The 21,818-nt window shown below is 34.8% G+C and overlaps 2 protein-coding genes across 3 annotated transcripts in view; one reads left to right on the top strand and one right to left on the bottom strand.

The window, feature by feature from the left end:
• Nucleotides 1–21,818, top strand: part of LOC144381367 (uncharacterized) — a 476,769-nt gene that overhangs the window by 10,795 nt on the left and 444,156 nt on the right. Inside the window, exon 2 of the transcript XR_013446440.1 lies at nucleotides 6,707–6,808. The gene's annotated coding sequence lies outside the window, so the exon portion shown is untranslated. The remainder of the gene's footprint in view (nucleotides 1–6,706; nucleotides 6,809–21,818) is intronic.
• LOC118535461 (bifunctional heparan sulfate N-deacetylase/N-sulfotransferase 3) overlaps nucleotides 12,508–21,818 on the bottom strand; it is a 178,626-nt gene continuing 169,315 nt past the window's right edge. For both annotated transcript variants that reach the window (XM_036091796.2, XM_036091795.2), the window contains exons 13-14: nucleotides 19,266–19,368; nucleotides 12,508–15,298 (exon numbers count right to left, since the gene is read on the bottom strand). In XM_036091796.2, coding sequence (XP_035947689.2) covers nucleotides 15,179–15,298; nucleotides 19,266–19,368 — 223 coding nt within the window. In that variant the 3' untranslated portion in view covers nucleotides 12,508–15,178. The remainder of the gene's footprint in view (nucleotides 15,299–19,265; nucleotides 19,369–21,818) is intronic.

Here is a 21,818-nt window from a genome sequence, read left to right as displayed (position 1 = left end):
ACACATTAGAATAGTGGGGACACTGAAAATGTGAGTCGGATTAATGAATTTTGAGGTAATGGTGGGTCAAAGGGATTTTGGAGCTTGGGTACTAGAGTAAATGACTCCATGAAACATCTATAATGTATATATTTATTGGGAAGTTTAGCAAGCAACATACTGAGGCCTTTATTGTTTAACATGACCAGTTGTGGAGTTGTCCAGTTGTTCTCTGATCTTAAATTGGCCTTCATCACCTCAAGAGTGATTGCTTAGCTTTATTGTAGAAATGCACATGTCAGTGAGAAGTTGTACACATATTTCATTAAATATTTAAAATCTCAAAAGCCCGACTTTTTCTTTCTTCCCTTCACAGGTGGCTTGTGATCCTTGATCTTTGGTTTAATCTATTTACTAATGAGGCCTTTTTTTGGGGGGCTTGCATGCATTTATGCAAAAGAAGATGATTTATGTAATAATATAGCAATATAGTACATTAAAATGGAAGGTCTTATTACTGTTTTAGAGTATAAACTATATTTGTAAAATATCTAATGCAAGCTATACTACACATATTAAAGCAATTTGAAAATTTAATAATCACTTGCTAAAATTCTGTTTTTCTTTTTATTTTCTCCTATAATACACTTCATAGATGTTTCATGATGTCAGTTACTTTAGTACTTAGACCCCCATTTTTTTCAAAGATTTTATGTGTTTATTAGAGAGGGAGAGAGAGAGACAGAAAGAGAGAGTGAGTGAGTGCACACAAGCAGGGGAAGGGGCAGAGGGAGAGGGAGAGAAAGAATCTCAAGCAGACTCCTAGCTGAGCACAGAGCCTGATACAGGACTTGATCTCACAACCCTGAGATCATGACCTGAGCTGAAATCAAGAGTCAAAGCCCTAACCGACTGAGCCACCCAGGCATCCATCATCCATAAGAATTTTAAATATCTGTGTTAGTGAAAAGATAAGCTTATGTTTATATAAGCTTAATGGAATGAAAATTTTAAGAAGCAACCAATTTTTATAAGGTGCCACTAGGTGGCTCTGTTACCCTATTATTTAGGTCTGTTTAAAACCCTAGAAGGTTTTAACTTAAAACATATCCATTTATTATTGTGCATGAATGTATAAGTGAATGTGTAGATAATAGCATGAAAATGTCATCATATATAATGGTCTACCAAGCTACCCTCTGAACTCCCGCTTTGTATAATATTCATAGTAATATTGAAAACTTAGGTTCTACTAGAAAGGAACAACTTTCCCCTAGACGTAGATTCTAAGAATATGATTGAAAACCACAGACTTTTTTTATATTTGAATTTAATGTATAAGTTTTTAAAATATTGAATTAATCAGGTAAAGATTTAATTCATTTCCTGTTGTCTGAAATATTTAAGTTGTTACGTATTTTAATGTGGAGTGTATCAAAGTAGACAATGATTTTGTAGGAGGAATAAAATATTTCTGCCCACTCTACCAGAGAACAAGGATATAATCATATTCATCTTAGCTATAGCAGGACTTGGTTCATGGTACATGCTCGATAAATGTTTGTTGAATGAGGAAGCTGGCATGATAAAGGTGAAAAAAATTTTCTGGGAAATTATACACAATTTTCAAAAGGAAAAATGAATTATAAGTTAGTATTTTAAAGCAAAAATGACAAGTGGTTTTTTTTGGTCCTGGGCACATCTTACCTCCGTCTTTACCAAAAATTTTAAATTGAGGTTCCCCCCCGCATATGGGGATATATTTTAAATCTTATAATGGAAATCATATCACAGAGAAAATTTTATGACAAACTTTGAAATTGATCCTTATAGGTCAATAATTGTAATAGGTCTTCACTGTCTTCACAATCTTGGTATTAGAAGTTTATATTCCTCATTAGGTAGTGAGGACTATATTAATGAATTTCTATTTGATTCTCAAATGGCAAGACTTGTATAATTCTCTCTGAAAAATTTTAACTTGAGCTGAATCTAGAAAAATTTTAACATTCCTTTTTTAAAAAGTAAAATAAAATCCTAAAACTATAAAACATTGAAGATGACAAAAACAAATGGAAGATATTCCATGCTTGTGGATTGGGAGAACCAATATTATTAAAATATCCATTCTACCTAAAGCAATCTACAGATTTAATACAATCCCTATCAAAATACCAACAGCATTTTTCAAGAACTAGAACAAATAATCCTAAAATTTGTATGGAATCACAAAAGACTTCAAATAGCCAAAGCAATCTTGAAAAAGATGAACAAAACTGGAGGTATCACAATCCCAGATTTCAAGATATAGTACAAAGCTGTAATAATCAAAGCAGTATGGTGCTGGCCAAAAAACAGACATATAGATCAATGGAATAGAATAGAAAGTCCAGGAATAAACCCAGGCTTTTACGGTCAAGTTATCTGTGACAAAGGAGGCATGAATATGCAATGGGAAAAAGATAGTCTTTTCAATAAATCATATTAGGAAAACTGGACAGCTACATGCAAAAGAATAAAACTAGACCACTTTCTTACACCATGCGCAAAGATAAACTCAAAATGGATTAAAGACCTAAATGTGAGACCTAAAGCCATAAAACTCCTTGAAGAACACAGTAATTTCTTTGACATTGGCCATAGAAACACTTTTCTAGATATGTCTCTTCAGACAAGGGCAACAAAAGCAAAATTAAAGTATTGGGACTATACCAAAATAAAATGCTTTTGCACAGTGAAGGAAACCATCAATAAAGCAAAAAGGCAACCTACTGAATAGGAAAAGATATTTGCAAATGATCTATCTGAATAGGGGTAAATATCCAAAATATATGAGGAACTCATACAACTCAACACCAAAAAATAATCTCATAAAAAATGGGCAGAGGACCTGAATAGACATTTGTCCAAAGAAGACATACAGATGGCCAACAGATACACGAAAAGATGCCCAACATCACTAATCATCAGAGAAATGCAAATTAAAGTCACAATGATATATCACCTCACACCTGTCAGAAAGGCTAAAATAAAAAACACAAGAAATAGCAAGTGTTGGTGAGGATGTGGAGAAAAAGGAACACTTGTGCACTATTCGAAAGGCAAATTGGTGCAGCCATTGTGGAAAACAGTATGGAAGTTCCTCAAAAAATTAAAAATGGAATTACCATATGATCTAGTAATTCCATTACTGGGCATTAACCCATAGGAAATAGAAACACTAATTCAAAAAGATGTGTGCACCCCTATGTTTACTGCAGCATTATTTACAATAGCTAAAATATGAATGAATAGATAAGATGTGCTATGTATATATATATGTGTGTGTGTATATATATGTATATACATATATATATATAAGGGAGTGTTGTTCAGCCATAAAAGAATGAAATTTTCCATTATCAACAACATGGATGGATCTAGAGGGTATGATACTAAGTGCAATGAGTCAGACAGAGCAAGACAAAAACTGTATGATTTCACTCATATGTGGAATTTAAGAAACAAAACAAGTGAAGGAAAAAAGAGCAATAATCCAGACTGTTAACTATAGAGAACAAATTGATGGTTGCCAGAGGGGAGGTTGTTGGGAGAATTCTTTTATTTCAATGGGTGAAATAAAAGACTTAAGATGATATATGAGAATACTCAAAGTGATATATTAGATATTTTAGTAGTTTTTAAATTCTGAATAAATTTATAGAAAACTAAGTAGAATTACAACCAGAGAAATGACTTTTATATTTCTCTAATTTAAAACCCTTTTATTTGTATAATAATTTATGTAAATGGAAATGGATAGTATGTCTTAGAAATCAGAAGAATTCTAAAAGAAATCCTTGGAATTCAGTAAATTTGCTAAAAGCAGTAAGAATTTTTTTTTTTTTTTTTTTTTAAAGATTTTATTTATTTGACACAGAGAGAGAGACAGCTAGAGAGGGAATACAAGCAGGGGGAGCAGGAGAGGGAGAAGCAGGCTCCTGGCTGAGCAGGGGGCCCGATGCGGGGCTCGATCCCAGGACGCTGGGATCGTGACCTGAGCCGAAGGCAGACGCTTAACCGCTGAGCCACCCAGGTGCCCCAGCAGTAAGAATTTTTGAACACTCATCATTCTTTAGGGCACTGGACAGTAATGATTGAGAAGGTCTAAGGAAAATTATACAACATGAGTAGACAAAAGGGGTTCTGAAAAGAACAGTTAGTTGTTATTATTGCCTCAGTAGGTAATAATCAATGATAATGATAATAGCTAATGTTTACTGAGTACTTACATACTTACTAACTCATTTCATCTTCACAGCAATTGTATGAGGATATACTATTGTTACTTCCTTTTAACAGATGAGTAAATTGAGGTACAGAGAAATAAGTAATATAAGGTTAGATCTGGGATTTGAGTGTTGTGTCACTGGCTCAGAGTTCACATTCTTAACTGGTGTGTTATAAAGGAGGAAAAATGATATTAGGTATAAGATAAATATAAATCTGGGCTCAAATCTTTGACTATGCTTCTTATGTGACCTTGTGAAAGCTATCTATCTTTTTCAAACCTGTTTATTCATTTGTAAAAGGGAGCTAGCTGTATTTCCCTTTTTAGTATTGTTATTAGAATAATTTACTAGAATAATGTGGCAAATAGTACTATTTAAAAATTAGTTTTGTTTTGTTTTACATTTAAACATTGTTTCGCTAATTTTAATTCTTAGGAATGCATTACTATTTAAAGTCTGAATTAGTTTATTGTCGTTAAAAAAATTTTTTTTAAGATTTTATTTATTTGAGAGACAGCACACACGAGCAGGGGGTAGAGGTAGAGGAGAGGGAGAAGCAGACTCCCCGCTGAGCAGGGACACCCCCCCACCCCCCCGCATGCGGGACTCAATCCCAGGACCCTGGCATCATGATCTGAGCCAAAGGCAGACACTTAACAGACTGAGCCACCCAGGCTCATTTGAAGAAATGTCATTTTGAAGAAAGCTCTAGAATTGTAAATTTTTTTTTTTTTAAGATTTTACTTATTTATTTGAGAGAGAGAATGAGAGACAGCACGAGAGGGAAGAGAGTCAGAGGGAGAAGCAGACCCCCCGCTGAGCAGGGAGCCCGATACGGGACTCGATCCTGGGACTCCAGGATCATAACCTGAGCGGAAGGCAGTCGCTTAACCAACTGAGCCACCCAGGCACCCTAGAATTGTAAATTTTTGCATGATTGGAGAAATATATATCTTTCTTAATCAAACTTATTGGTTTGTATATTTTTTCTAACACTTAAATGTAAGAAAATATGCAGTTGTTTAAATTATCATCCTTTGCCTTTCCCAGTTTTTATTGCCAAATGAATTCATTCAACCAAGTATTTATTGAACACCTATTAAGTGTCAGAGACTAGATACATAAATGTGGGGGTACACTGATGTAAGAAAACAAATACATCTGCCTTTGAGAAACTTACTTGAGTAGAAGACAACAGATATAATAAAGTTGGTAAATTATATAGTTATGAGATCATAAATATAATGGTAAAAAAATAAAATTAGGGTAATGGGAATCAGGAGTGCAGGGGAGGAGGAAAAAGGATGAAAATTTTATATGTAAGGTTGTCGGTGTTGGCCTTTTCAAAAAGATGACATTTGAACAAAGACCCAAATAAACTGCAGGAGTTAAGCCATGTGGACATTTGAGGAAATGTCAGTACAAAGGCTTTAAAATAGTCAGCAAAGAAGTCAGTGCAACTGTTGCATAATGAGAGAGGGGGAAGAAGAACTGAGGTCATAAAGGCAATGGATGTCAGATCATGTAAGTCGTGCTGTGACTGGAAAGGAGCCTGCTGCAGGATTTTTAATAGAAGATTGCTCTGTGAGAAGATTTACTTTGTGAGAAGGTTACTTTTGGATGTTGAGTGACAGTAGATCATTGGGCACAGGGATGGAAGCAGGGAAGATATCCAAGATAAAGATGATGTTATTTCCAAACAGGGTGGTAGCAGTGGAGTTGCTGAGAAGTGGTAGGTTTTGGATAGACCTGAAGATAGAGCCAATAGGATTCCAGAGTGAATGTGGGATGTGCTAATCAAGAGAGTGACTCTCCTCCTTAGAGATTCCACCAACTCTCCAGGCAATATTATACTCTCAGGGTGTGTCCACCACGGGATGGAACAGATTACTTTGGAGGAAGATCAAAATCTGCAGATGTGTTCCATCTGTAGATTCAAGCCTACTACATCACTGTGCATGTCCCTAGCTCTTCTTAACTGAGGCTGCGTCTATCAATCTATCAATAGTCAACCCTAGCTGTTGCCTTTTTTTCCATGAGTCTCCATTGTTGCTAATTGAACCTGGGATGTAATGCTTATATAGTGGGAATGAATTCCATGATCCACAACCTGTGCAGAATGTAGTTTTCTTTTCTTTTTTTTTTTTTTTAAGATTTTATTTATTTATTTGACAGAGAGAGACACAGCGAGAGAGAGAACATAGCAGGGGGAGTGGGAGAGGGAGAAGTAGGCTTTCTGTGGAGCAGGGAGCCCAATGTGGGGCTTGATCCCAGGACCCTGGAATCATGACCTGAGCCGAGGGCAAACGCTTAATGACTGAGCCACCCAGGCGCCCCAGAATACAGTTTTCAATAAGTGTCCCCATTCAAGATATATTTCATCACTGGGAACTTTTAAGTCTATTTTAGGAAAGCCCAGTCAAATTCAGGATTCTTCTCTTCCCTTTCTTCCCAAGGTGGTCATGACAATGGACATGAAGTGAGAGGGTGACCTCTGGGCCTCAGCTGTCATTTGTCCTATGCTGGCTTTGGGTGAACCTTCTCAAGTTCCAGCTTTGGTAAGTGGCATCTAGCTTCCGTGGTCTGGGTTCCTCTCATGCCCTACAGTCATCAGTCTGGGCAGATCATTAGGTGTTTTCCTGGTTCTAGCTGCCCAGTCTCTTTGGGTCTAAAAGGGGTGTTAGGGATTTCTGCAGTTTCCATAGAGAATGGGAATTTTATGTTCCTGTGCCACTGTGGAACCTGTGCCTTCCTAGGTCCTATATGCTTAGAACACCATGTGCTATTTGAACTATTTTGCTCGCACACCATTGGTGAGCAGAGTACAGAGAGGAGGTTGCTGCTTTCAGAGTTTTAGATTGAAAGTAGGACACAGCTTTCTCTACTCTTGGATCCTCAGATCGCTCATCCTTTCATTTTCCCAAAACTCACTTTGGTGGCAAGGAGGAAGGACAGGGGGAGAAGGATCTCATTCTCAGGTGTACTTCTCTCTTTTCCCTTTCCAGTATTTTTAAATTTCCAGCCAGGCAACTTCCAGTCTGGGATGGAATGGGAGGGTGATAGGAGGTGTAGTCTGGCTTCCCATCTGTTTTCCTTCTAGTCTGTTGTTTATGGTATAAGTCTTGGCTTTTGGTACTTAAATTACTTCCAACTCCTATGCCGGCAGCTCTCACACTTTTTGGTGCGAGGATCCCTTTACATTTTAAAAAATTATTGAGGACTCCAAAGCGTTTTTGTTTGTAAGAGTTATATCTATCAATATTTATTGCATTAGAGATTTAAATTGAGGAATTAAAAAGTATTAATTAATTTAAAAGTAACAAGAGCAAACCTATAATAAGATCATAGTTTTAATGAAAAATAACTGTTTCTCAAAAGAAAAAAAATAGTGAGTGGCGTTGTGTTACATTTTTGCAAATCTCTTTAATGTTTGGCTTAATAGAAGACGGTGGGGTGCTGATATTTATTTTTGCATTCAATCTATTTTGATATGTTGTTTTTGTTGAAGTAGATGAAGAAAATCTGATCCCACACAAATATGTCTTTGGGAAAGGGAACTGTGTATTTATAGCCTTTTCAGATTATTGTGGGTATTTTTCTTTGATACTACACTAAAACTTGAGAAGTGACATTTTCTTAAAAGATATTTGTAATGTAGAATTTGAAACCAGCTCAATAAACTTTTCACATTCTGCTACATTTAAAACTATTAGTTTGTCTTGTCCCAAGAATTGAACTTTTACTATTACAATGATGTACCATGTATAATGAGTCTGTAACCTCATGCATAGGTCATTTGGAAAATACTGGTTCACTGAGTCATGCAGATCTTCCAAATGTTAATACATTTCATTATATAATATTAGAAAATAGTGTTTGTTAATATCACCATCAATCTCTTCACAAAAAGTATTTAAATATTAGTCTGCTGTTAACTTCTTAGTAGCAGATACAAGTTCTACAAACTTTTAATTTTCACTTGAAAGCTCAAATTTTATCATTGGCAATAAATACAGCTAATTGTTTTTCTTGAAGGGACAGGCTCACTTTGTTCATTTTCAAAAAAAATCTTTGCCAATTACTGAAGTCTATATAACCATAGTTCTCTGTCAGTCATTTTTTCAAGTAAAGATGGTGCTCCACAAATGAAGTAGCTAGTTTTCTTTAGTTTAGATATATTGAATAAAAATAAGAAAAAACCCAAAATAACTAGTTCAATTTGCAACTCAGTTGCTCAAGTGCTTTTGCCTGAGACAACTATCTACTTCAGTATGTGGCAGAAGTGCTCTAGGCATACTTCACGTTTTGTCACAGCGAGTATTAAGAAGACAGGTACTCAAGGTTGAAATTTAATAATATATTAATAATTCTTACTGCTTCATCAAGGGCATTCTTAAGTGCAGATGACTTTTTTATTTTAATGAGTGTGTGTGTGATGGTGAAGAATATAATGACTACTAGTACAGATTGATGTCACTACCTTGATTTATGTTAAAGCACCAGCAGTTTTATCCATTATTGCTATTGCAAAATTGGGGGAAAATCAATAAAATGACAGGAATATAATAAATTAGTATTATTATAAAAATATTTTGACCCTGTAGACCCCCTGAAGGGGACTTGGTTTGGCTAGAGGTCCAAGACTATACTTTCATAACCACTGCACTAATGTACTAAGTAAGGCTATGCATCAAGACAGAGGTCTTACCTATTATTTAATCTGGATAATATCCAGTATCTGATGTGCTGAAGTCAGCTGCTGCTTAGATCTCTTCCTCTGTGCTCTTCCCACCAAACTGGCCACTGTTGGTCCTGAATATTTAGACTTTTTTTTTTTTAAACGATAGATTATTGCTGTTGTGATAAAAATAGTACAGATACTTGGAAATAAAAATTCAAATATTTCTCCCTTGTCCCACAATCTAGTCCCATTTATTATTATTTTACCTTTTCTGTTCAGGTTGTGTTGATTATCTCCATAATTCTGATTATCTTTTACCTTAATTTCTTTGTGTGTCAACTTTAAGCAATATCTGTTGGCTTCCCACTGAAGGATCAGACATTTAGCTCATTTATATTATTCTTCTCATTTATACTTTTTTTTTTTTTAAAGATTTTATTTCCTTATTTGAGAGAGAGATAGAGCATGTGAGTGGGGGAAAGGGCAGAGGAAGTGGGAGAAGCAAACTCCCTGCTGAGTGGGGATGCGGGGCTCGATGCCAGGACCCTGGACTCATGACCTGAGCTGAAGGCAGACACTTAACTGACTGGGCCACCCAGGCACCCCCTTCTCATTTATACTCTTGTTCATCCTCCTAATTTTTGAGCATATATTCATATTTTTATTTTTGTTTCTAAGCTCTTTTTGTTATGTTTGCAGCTTTAAATAATATACTTAAACATAGATTTCTGCTGAACTTACTACAGGCCGCAAGCAAACCAGAATGTTCTCCCAAGAGAAGTGAGGAGTGACAGGTTGAGCTATTTAGGCCCAGTTGCTGCTTGCAGCTTGACCACCTAGGTAATTCATGGCTCCTGCCTGGTGGCAGAATACGTGAGAGACAGGGAGAGTCAAATGTTACAATAACTGATAATAAAGCAAGGAGAAAATGGGTTTACAGTGGTCACATTTGACTTCTTCCATTAACAGATGGAGAAATTGAGGCCCAAAACGAAAAAGTGACCTATCCAATGATATTTAGTTAAGGATATTGGACTACAGTCTGGATCTATCCTCATTGCTGCTCTAGTTGTACTGAGGACATCCCTATAATAAATTGGGGGTAGAAACAATATGGTTTTATCAAGTTGATCCTAGATGGGAATGAAAATTTCTCAATATTATATTTTCATAGCTTTTTGTTATTTTTAAAATTGTAGTCTTTAACTGCTTAAAAGTTTGTGAACATATTTATTTGTATGTGAAGTAGACTTTATTTTCTGATAGTAGGTTTTGTGGGCCTTTAAGAGTTGTGTTTGTTTTCATAATTATTAAACTTGTTATGGTGATCTGTGATCAGTGATTATGACCTGCTGAAAGTTTAGATGATGGTTAGCATTTTTTATCAGTAAAGCAGATTTTAATTAAGGTAAAAATAAAATAAAAAAATAAAAGTTGTGTTTGCTTTGAAGGACATAAATTTCATAAATTCTGAAAAGATACATTAGAACCCTAGGAGTATATAACATTTTGAGCTTGTATTTCTGTTTAAAGTGGTTGAAACTTAAAAAAAAAAAATCAGATTCAGAATATTATTTACCAAATAGAGAAAGGAAGACCAGTCTTCTCTGGTCCAACTGTATAAATTTTGCATAATATTTAAGAGCAAGATCTGGTTTCCATTTTAGTTATTGATTCGAAATAGAGCATTTTGGCATCAGATATGTAGACAGCAGGCATTTCCTGTACTTAATTTATTCCCTCATAACCAAGAAGCAGCTTGATGTAGACAGTTTTATGTAAGGTTTGTCACAGATCCTGTGTGCTTTGGAAATGTTTCACATTTCATTAAGTTTAATTCAGTTTTCTGTGTGATAAAATATGGGTAAATACATTCTTCCCAACAATATCTTGGAGACTTTATGCTGCGGGTAATAAATTTGTGAAATTTGCTTTTACTTCCTTGAAAGGGATTGCTAGGCAAATAAAATATTTGCCTAAATCTGGCAAGTAAATGTCTTTCTTAAATACTTATTGACACTAGTCATGATTCCTTTCTCTAAGAGATGCTCCAAAGGAGATGGTGAAAATATAGCAGGTTCCAATTTTAATGATTTACTGGTCTTTGTATTTATAACTTTTGGGCATAGGCTGAGAAATTATAGAAACTCGCAGATTAAGATTGATATAGGATTAATGGAAGAAGGTACAAGGGGAGGTTAAAAAATAAATTTTATATAATGAATAAGTGAATAAATTGTGACATTTGTTGAGAGCAGTGAATGTATAGAGAACTCATAGACAATTTACTGAGGACAATAAATGGCAACTAGTAGTAGCACTGGGTGGTGGGACGTGGCCCCCAAAGTCTGTTAGGTACCCTTGGCCACAGGTGAGTGGCCTACTCAAACTAGAGTCTAGGTTTTCTTGGGAATGGAATAAATGTCACACTGACTTGGCTATAAATTTAGTCTGCTCTTAGGTAAAGTAAGTGAAGAGAAGGTAGACATTTCTAGCCAACACAAATAATTTCTTAAGGATTATCCACCGCAAGTATTCATTGCTCTTTACATGACTGCCAACTATTTGGGGATGGTGGTACGTGTGATTGGGGTGGGAGGGGCAGGAAGAAGGCAGCAGCTAGTTGTAGGTGGTAACGAGGCAGAGTCAGCTTTGGCAGAATAGAATTCAGTGATAGAGTGTAATTTGAGATTAGAGAAATTCCTCCATACCAAACGTATGAGCAGTTCAGTGCCTCCCCATTAGAGACTTTGGGTTAAAACGTATCTCTTGGAAATTGCAGTACTGATATCTCTGGAAAATATAATATTTTAAGTCATTATAAGCCACTAATGTTGATGCGGTTGGTTTATTAACCGTCACCAGTTGGTCCTGGAGTAGATGGAATATAGGATGACGTATTCAGAGAGAAAATGAGTCGTCCGATGTATTCCATTCTAGAGAACTGTGTGTGTGGGAGACAAACCTATGGGGAAATCAAACGGCACATGTAGGTGGGGGTGGCAGGGCGGCATTGCAATGTGAGAAAATCTGATTTCTAGAAAAGAAAGAGGCTGGAATAGAGAAAAAAAGTTCGTGGAAGATGTGGATAAATGGCTGACTCCCCCCATGTCTGTTTGTCTGTTTGTTTTGGCAGAGATTGTTTTGATAGATTTTTAATAAAAGAGAGATTAGCTAACACCTATTACAGCTCTAAAGAAAGGAGCCCATTTGTGGGAAGCAGAGCAGAGTACTGGGAGTAAGAAATGCTGTAGTCATTCAGGTTCTCAAGTTTGTTAAGTAACAGCTGAGTGTTTCTCTTATTCTCTTACTCTAGGATCCCACAGTGACCCTGGGAGTTGCTTCATATCTATTAGAACTAAAAGAAAATTGCTAATATTGATTAGAAGGATCCGTGAAGGGTTATATTATTAAAAATAAAGTTATCTATTTCCTAATTGGAAGATTTCCATGCATCTCTCCATTTTTTAATTATATTAGTGGTATCTGTGTTCTATGGCCACCTCCCACTCCGTCCCAGGCAAACACAAACAAGCAAATACCTACTTATTACCTAAAATCACCAGGCCCAAACTCTTCGTTTTCTTATCACAGTTTATTGTTGTACATATGAGGTACCATGCTACTATCAGAATTATGTTTAGGTTTTTTATTTTAAAAAACTCAGAGAAAAAAATGTTTCCAGTAATTTTCATTCAATGTGAATGACAAGAATATCATAGCTATAAACATTGAAATAACCATTTCATTTCTTCCTGAGGAAGTTCCAATTTTAAGCAATGAAAAAGGAATTCTATACAAAGCTAGTTTTAAGTCACATTAGCTCTCATTCTTTTCTCATAAGCATTTATGTTACTCTTAGACTATCTTAATAACCAGCTGGAGTATATAATGTAGAAAGTATGTATGTCCTCTAGAATTTGATGTTGCCTCCAAGATACATTGAGTGGTCAAAAATCCTTTCAAAGGTCTGCTACTATAGATAGCATAATGCCTATCCTGTGAATGAGTAAATTTTGGTATGGTCTTTTCCTTTTTCTTTCATTATACAATCATCCAGTATGTATTTTAACATTTATCTTAGAGGGTAGGCTGTTCACTTGACTCAGTTTACCTAGACAAAATTATGCCATGAGCAGCTTTGTTTAGAAATTTAAATGCACATCTCATCATTAAAACACAAATGTATCAGTTTTTTTTTTCTTTTTTTATCAGTAGAAATGTTGTCAAAATAAAAACATGACACTGTATGTAACTGCTGGGGCTTACTCTCACTATGTGTGCCCCTCTTAAGCCAATTTTCTTAAATTAGTGGAGATGAAAGACTACATTCATTTTCCTACCATGCTGGGAAAGTGCTGCTTTAAAAAAGGCAGCAGTAAGCATGAAGATTGAGTTCACCATATTTGTCCAAATGACTTTGATTTTGCTTTTACAGTAGGGGTCTTAAAAACTTGTTTTTTCTCCAGTTCTTTTGGCTATTAGCTTGTTGTTTAAAACATTGTATCATTTGGGTGCATAAAACTTTTAAAAAAATTTAATAATTATAATGTGATTTAAAAAATTTATAGTAATGGAAGGATCTCAAAATTTGTTTTCTAATTAGTGAATGGTTGATAGAGTTTAGTTTCACACATTATAATGGCAAAGAAAATATTTGGGCGGTAGCTTTTCCTTGCATATTTTTTTTCCTGATCATACTTTTGATAACATTTTATAATGGCCTATGTAATCATAGCAGGGAATTTACTACTTAATTTTTTATGTGTACAGTGAATTTAAAAATTAAGTAAATGTAAGCATAGGACAATAAGTATGATTCTTTTCTTTTTTGAATACTTTATTAATCCTATGATCAATTAAAATTTAAGTTAAGGAATCATATCTGGCTCATCTTTGTACTTCCTCCATTTAATTTGGTAGATAATCCTTATACTTAACTATGTTTTATTGTCTTCCATAAGAGAATATACAAAATATTCTAAAAAAAATGGGACACGGCCCTGACTTATTTTCTTCTGCCTTATATTAAAAGTATCATGGGAAATATGAGATTAAAAATCATATATCAATTTGTTTTTTGTTATAAATCTCTACATTACACAATTTCATTTTGAACTATCTGGGAAAATGTAGTTTTTCTGTAATTTAAATATGAATAACAACATATCATCTAAAGACACTGTGCTTAGTTTTCATTTAATAGGTCTTGTTCTGGAGAAGATTTAAAAAAAAGTTATTTACTTTTAAAAGTCAGTATGTTTCTGGAGATGACACATACCTCACATTCTAAGCGAGTGTTTCTGTAGAACCAGTGAGGACTATTGGAGTAGATTTGTAGCTCACAAAAAGGATATAAATTGTCAATGGTATATTTTCAGACCCCTACAATTTCTCCCTTTTAGAGGATTTCGTGAGTACACTTTACTATTTACTGTTTTAGTATACTCAGCGTGTTTCCATATACCTTTCGATGGCTTTACAACATATCTCAGCACAACAATTACATTACAACAGAGAAGTTAGTAATTTTTACATAAATGCACTAGAGTATGTGTATGAAAAATCACTTTTTTCTTTGCTATAGCACTTACCTTTTTATTTTGATGCAGATAAACCTCATATATGACTTTTCCACTCTCTGATCTAGCACAAATTGTAATTTACAATTCTTTTTAAATATTCAGTGGATTTATATCTTGGCAAGCATTTTTCATGGGTATTATGCCTTTGGCATTTTATGCTACATTGTGATGTTTATTTTGCTTCTTGTTTTATAGGACACTTTATAGAATCAAAGAATAAGAAAACATTTTACAGGCAAACAGTGGTCTAAAAATCTACAGAGACACAATCTTAGTTGATATATAAAAGTGTAAATATTACTATGAAATGGAACAATTCTGCATTTGCGTCTGATACCTATATTGGTTGCAGTTGACTTCCACATGAGTGCACAGTAGTTTACAATAATCCCACAGGCTCAGATATGGATTAAGAGAAAGGCCATAGGCCTCAAGGCTTGTAACAGGTATGTTTTCTTTTTTTTTCTTTCTTTTTTTTTGTTTTTGTTTTTGTTTTTGTTTTTGTTTTTCTAATCATCCACATGCCAGCACATGGAAGGAACTTTGTTCTTTTTTTCTCATTTGAAGAGGTATATTTTTAAACAGCCTTTTGGTAGCTTCTGGAAGCTTTGGGAAAGGTGAATGTCACATGGCAGATGGGCTCTCAAGAAGTTTTCTCAGTGCTATCTCACTTTCTGCAGCTCCTGTCTCAGCCAGGACGGCAGAGGCTGCCCCAGTCTGTGCAGCAGTTTGGACAGTTCCACGTTGTGATCTCGGTAGTAGCTTGACAGAAACGCTCTGCTCTGAGGTGGGACACAAAAGGACATTTCACTTTGTTGATTAAAGTATACTTCATATACTGTGATATGAAGTGTACCATACCTGAGATTTATACTAAGCACCTGGGCTATTTATTTAGCACAACACAAGCACAGCGACTGTCTTCTTCAAAATAGACGCTCTACCTGCCTACACTGTTTTTACTAGGGAAAGAGGTTTTGTATTAAGCATGTGATTTACTTGATTGTGCAGAATTAAATGTTAAGATAACTTGATTGAGTTGCTAGAAAAATAGCTGTGACAACTTGTTGGGTCTAATATGATGCTCTTATTAAAATCATCTTTGCTTTGGAGAATGTTAGTTGGGTACATCTACAATATAAAATACTCCTTGGTCATCATTAATTTACATTTAGATTTGGAAGGTACGTAACACTTTCTGAAGAGATGTTTTAAGGCATACAAAGGCATACTGCTAAAAACAGTATTGTGGCAGGCTTGAAAATGTAGTAGGTAAACTGGGTAAACCTCTAACCTGCTATATTTGTATGATTTGACCCAAGGAAGGAAAATAATGCCTTGTAAACTATCTTGACTTAGAGGGAGGTAGATTCCTCTTAGCATATATCCTATCTGTGATTTTACCATCTAAAAGATTTTAATAATTGAAACTGTCAAAACTGGAAAGGGCTGTGCTGTGAGATGGCATTTAGTGGCATTCGTATATAGGTTGGATGACCATTGTTAGGAATGTTGTAAAGGGGGGATTTCCGCATCTGTGTCTGTACCTCCAGGCTTTGTACTACTCTGAGATTTTCGGCAGAGTCAAACCTTTAAACAATGTTTATTTAATTCCTTGTGCTCTTCTTTTAAAATGTCATATCTGGTACTCGATTTTAAACATCATAGAAGAAAGTCTCATTTTGTATTGATAATTTCTATGTAACAGTGTAGGAATCATGATCACTGGAATTCAATAGAATATTTGTGCTATCTTCTAACCATTAATGGGATCAAGGGAGAATCCAAACCATTGTGTGATTTGTGGCTGTCTGTCTCATTTCTGTCTTTGGTCTTCCTCAGTCATTAGCTCTAAAACCACGGACAGGCCGAGCTCGCATACTCAGGCAAAAGAAAACAGTAGAGATAAATTTTATTTCCCAGATACTATATCTGGGAGCCTGGTAATTTTGTGCCTCCTTTGCTGCCAGCCAGACCTGGAATCTAGGAAGGAGCCTTAGATCCTTGTCTCTGAGTTTCTGAACTTCCCCATTTTGTTCTCTCTTAATGGCTCACTTTGTACTGTTTCTCTTTATGACTCAAGTCTTGCTTGGAATAGCAGCAGCCTGGGGCTACCCAGTTCTTGCCCGCTTGCTCTCTAATATTTCCATCTGGTAAGTAATTGTCCAACATCTTAACTAAATCTAGAATTGAACCTCCTGGGATCCACTTCTACTGTCCATCCCTTTGGTGTCTGAACTGAACCTCCTGATACTGGCCTCAACCTATTGGCCTTTTGGGCATTATTTTCATACCTGGCTGCCTGTGTCAATGCACCTCTGTAGACTAACCCTTGTCCTGTGCCCTATTATGTGTATGTGTGTCCCTGTAATTATGTCCCCTTACTCAAGTACCCTTTCCTCTTGTTGCTTTGCTCCCTCATTATGGCAAGACAAATGAAATGAGATTTGCAATGTATAATATGTTCTATTTTAGAGTCTATGTTCAGGCCAAAAGTTATTAGAACAGAACTTTGTGGTATGCAGGATTTATTGAACACACATTGTTATCTGACCGTCATTCAGAAGGGGGAATATTTTAGATGGTAAAATCACAGATAGGATATATGCTAATGTATATCAATGTAGTCTGACTACTTCATACAAACGCATGTAAAATAATGTAATAAGAGGAGAAAATAATATATACTGTTATAATATAAAAATATAAAAAGAAGGAATCATATAATACATTCAATATCAGGTTGTATATTGGCCTTTTATTAAACTAAAGAATCTATTACATGCTTTTGATTTGGAGAGATATTAGATTTAATGGTGTTAATTTAGAATGTCAGTTTTTATTCTTTTTCCACACTATATTTTCACAAACAAAGTAAAAGTAGAAGCAGGCCAACAGCTTTCTTAATTTACCTGGGTTAAATGCATTCTATGATGTTTTGGTGACAGTTGGGTGCTGGCATTTTTCTGTAATAAGGGGAGAAGGGAGCCACATTGTGACAGTACCACCTCCTCTCACTCATTCTCACAGTGGTGTGTCCGTTGTCTCTAAGAAGGCTCCTCTACTCTTGCCTTCTCTCTGGTCACTATTTGCATGAAAGCAACCACTCTACACCCTCAAATAAACCCAGTATATACATGATATTGTGGTATAATAAGAAATATATGTATTTGGTTTTCATTTCGGGTTCCTGGCCCAGAGCTCCTAAAACCCTTGCAATTCCCTGAGTGATAGGGGTGAAAGGAGTGTGTTTTGTTATTCATAATAAGTTCAGCCATACCTGAATTTATGCTAATGAGGTGACTCTTGGTGGGACCATAGATAGTGTCAGATGGGGGCTAGTTGCTAGAGGAACAAAACGTAAGATTAGAGGTTGAGAACTCTCAGCTCGACCCTCTGACCTCCAAAGAAGGAAAAAGGGACTGGGGATTGAGATGATGACTAATGGCCAGTGATTTAATCAATCATGCCTACCTAAAAGGAACCCCTGTAAAAACCCTAAATGAAGACTCTGGAGAATATCAGGGTTTGTAAATGCATCCATGTGCTGGGAGGGTGATACACCACAAATTCCGCAGAGACAGAAGCTCCTGTGCTTTAGCACCCTTCTGGACCTTGTTCTGTGTGCCTCTTCCCCTGGCTATTCATTTGTGTCCTTTATGATAATAGAAAGTAAAGTGTTTCCCTGGGTTCTCTGAACTGTAATAGCAAATTTTAAACCTGAGGAAGGGGTCATGAGAACACTTGATTTGTAGCCACTTGGGACAGAAGTGAGTAACCTGGGAACCTGTTACTTGCTATTGGGAGTCTGAAGGGAGGGCATTCTTGTGGTAGTAAGCCCTTTACCTGTGGGGTCTATACTAGTTAGTGTCACAATTGAGTTAAATTGTAGGGCACCTAGTTGGTATCTGCAGAAATTTGCATGATTGATTGGTATGAAACGCCACACATTTGGTGTCAGAAGTGTGAGTTAAAAAATCCTTGGAATATATTACACAGTAACCTTGCTGGAGTATCAATATGGAAGTACTGATATTCTAAAAAATTTTGTTTTTCTTATCTTTCTCTACCACAAAATCTAATATTATGTCTCAGTATGTCTGTGTTTGATAGGAGTAAAATAAAATGCTAAGAAAGATGTTCTACAGTGTCTTTTAAACATTTTAGTTTAATAAATATAATAAATATAATAGAGAAATAGCTTTGACATAAATGAAAATGATATATTTTATATTACTTTCTTGAAATACCATGGAAATTGCCCTTGAGTTTCTATTAATGTGTAAGGATTATTTTTATGGTGCTCTGAAAGTAAATTTTAATAATCATCCAAAGAAAAGTATCAAAGAAATATTACTGTGCAGGCCACATTTACTACTAGAGCGTGACTTAGTGGGGGAAAAAACAGAAATATTTTGGTCCTGTTTTCAGTTTCCAGTTGATGTATTTCCTGTCTTGGTTTCATTTTTAGGGCTAAATTTTCTGTGAATGTATCATTCTTTTTGTAATGAGATGTTGCCTTCTTTGTTCTGCTTCAAAATAGAAAATTCTGTTGTTTTCCTTTATTCTTGTATGACAGGTAATGTATCATTGGAAAAATCCAAATAAGCAACCTGGATACATTTGAAATCCAAATGTCACTTGTAATTTTTAGAAGGACTAAATTTTTATTTTAACTACTTTTATAAGAAAATACATATTATTTATTAGTTTGCTTATTTAATTTGTATTTATAAGCTTTATACTTACATCAGGATCCATTGGAGGGTATTTTCTTCCTTTGCTCTTTCCAAGGCATTTTGTTTTACCTTCTTCCAGTAACTGACACCAGAAGCCTTTATGAGAATCAAACCTAAAAAAAAAAAAAAAAATTAAAAACACAAAACACAAAAAAGTATTTTTCAAGCAATTTATAAGGTATAATGACCAAAACCATGAATATATTTTTGGCTCTTAATCTATAACCAGAGAAATTGGCATATTTTTTGACTAAGTCACTTTGCATAAAGCCTTTTGGCATACTTCTGAATTCTTAGTCCATCTGTCATATTTGTGAGTTTGCCAGACTCCTAATAGAAAAATTGTCAGCAGAAGGTCTCCTATTAATAGAAATTAATAAGCCTACCTCCTTCATCTGGAAGGAAAAAGTTTTATAAATTTCAAGTCTGTTCTTTTCCTTTGTAGGGTTTAAAAATGACAAGTCAGGTTTCATCCATATCTATGGATGTATGTAGTATTTATCCCATACAATTACAGAGTAATAGAAGAGAAAGGGTTTTGGTGTGCCATGGAGTGATTAATTTTAGGGTTCTCCAGCTATAATCCACTTACTTATTTTTCCAGAGCCACTTTCTTATTTTGGTATGAGCTCTGTGTTAAAGTCACAGTACCTATAAATATGGATTTTCATGGCATAACTATAATCAAAGTAATAGTAGCACATTAAATTTATATTTTATTTATTTTTTATCTTTCATGTTGTTTTATTTATTATTTATTATTATTTTTTTAAGTTTTAATTTTAATTCCAGTTAACTTACTAAACTTACATTGTAGTTTACCAAAACATTTTTTTAAAGATTTCATTTATTTATTTTAGAGAGAGAGAAAGAGTGGGGGGAGCGTCAGAGGGAGAGGGAGAGAATCTGAAGCAGACTCAATGCTGAGCATGGAGTTGGATGTAGGACCAATCTCATGACCCTGAGATCATGACCTGAGCCAAAACCAAGAGTCAGACACTCAACTGACTGAGCCACCCAGGTGCCCCAGTTTACCAAAATATTTTATGTAACTCTTTCTCCTTTGAGCTTTCATTATAACCCCTTAATGATATGGAGTACAGGATTCTTCCCATTTTATGGCACTTAGCATAGTGTTTGGTCTTTCTGAATGTTCACTGAATGTTAGTTGAATAAAAAATGAAAAAGCAGGAAATGTTTGTCAAGGTTTATTTCTCTTGGACTATATATTTTTTCCATATGCAGGTCATGACCTAAATCTAGGCCTCCTTACTCTAAGTACAATGTGTTTTCTTCTTCACTGGTCTCTGGCTATGTTTTATATAATCACTCATTATGAATAAATAGTAATTTCCATGCTTGAATATAAAAGCAAAAGTAAGAGTCAGCAATGATAATTCTTTTACATTGCTTTTGTAATTTAATAATTCTATTGCTATACTTTCTTCTTTATTAGAAAGAATTATCACTTGGGGCTACTTTTTCCTTTTGTTTTTAAATCCACACTACTCAGAATACTGTTTCTGACTTTTTTTTAAAATCATAGTATGAGCAGTGAACAACTGGCAACCAAAAATAACACATTTAAGTTAGCCTAAAAATGTGAAATACCTAGGGAAAAAATTTTAACATAAAATATGTGCAAGATCTGACACTGAAAACTACAAAGCATTGATTGTTAAGAGGAATTGTAGAAGACATAAACAAAGAGGACTATACCATGTTTATAGATCAAAACACTAAGTATTTTGAAAATATCATCTCTCTCCAAATTTATCTATGGATTCGCTATGATTCCAATCAAAACTGCAATGGAATTTTTAGGAATTGAAAAGAGGATTTTAAAATGTATATGGAAATGCGAAGGACCTAGCCAAGCTAAAACAGTTTGAAAAAGGAGAACAAAGTTGGAGATCTTATACTATAGAGTTTTAAGATTTGCTATAATGCTACAGTAATCAGGTCTGTGTGGTATTTGCACCAATGAATAAATGGAACAAAATAGAGTCCAGAAATAGACCATCACATCTACAATCAACTGATTTTCAAAAGCAGGTGCCAAATAAATTTGTTGGGAAAGAATAGTGTTTTAAACAAATTAAACTGGAAAAATTAGATATCTCTATGGAAAATATGAATATTCACACTTACATTGTATTTAACAATTAACCTGAAGTCAATCATAGACCTAGACTTAAGAGGTAAAACTATAAAAATTTTGAAAGTAAAAAGGAAAAAAACACAGAAAAGTTTTGTAATCTTGATTTAGGCAAAGATATCTTAGGATGAATGATAAAAGAAGAATAATGATAATTTTGAATACTTCAAAATTTAAAACCTTTGTTTTTCTAAAATACTTTAGAAAATGAAAAGAGAAGTCATAGATTAAGCAATAGTATTTGTAAAACATAGGACTAATAAAGGACTTGTATTCAGAATATATAACTCAACAAAAAAAGATGACAATACCAATAGAGATTGGGTAAAGATTAGCACAAGTACTTCATCAAAAAACATATGTGAATGACCAGTAAACAAACGAAAATTTGCTCAACATAATTAA

This window comes from Halichoerus grypus, chromosome 3 (genome assembly GCF_964656455.1).
Source record: "Halichoerus grypus chromosome 3, mHalGry1.hap1.1, whole genome shotgun sequence".
NCBI lineage: Eukaryota > Metazoa > Chordata > Mammalia > Carnivora > Phocidae > Halichoerus > Halichoerus grypus.
Note: the sequence above shows the minus strand (reverse complement) of the source record. Positions and strands in the feature narration are given on the sequence as shown.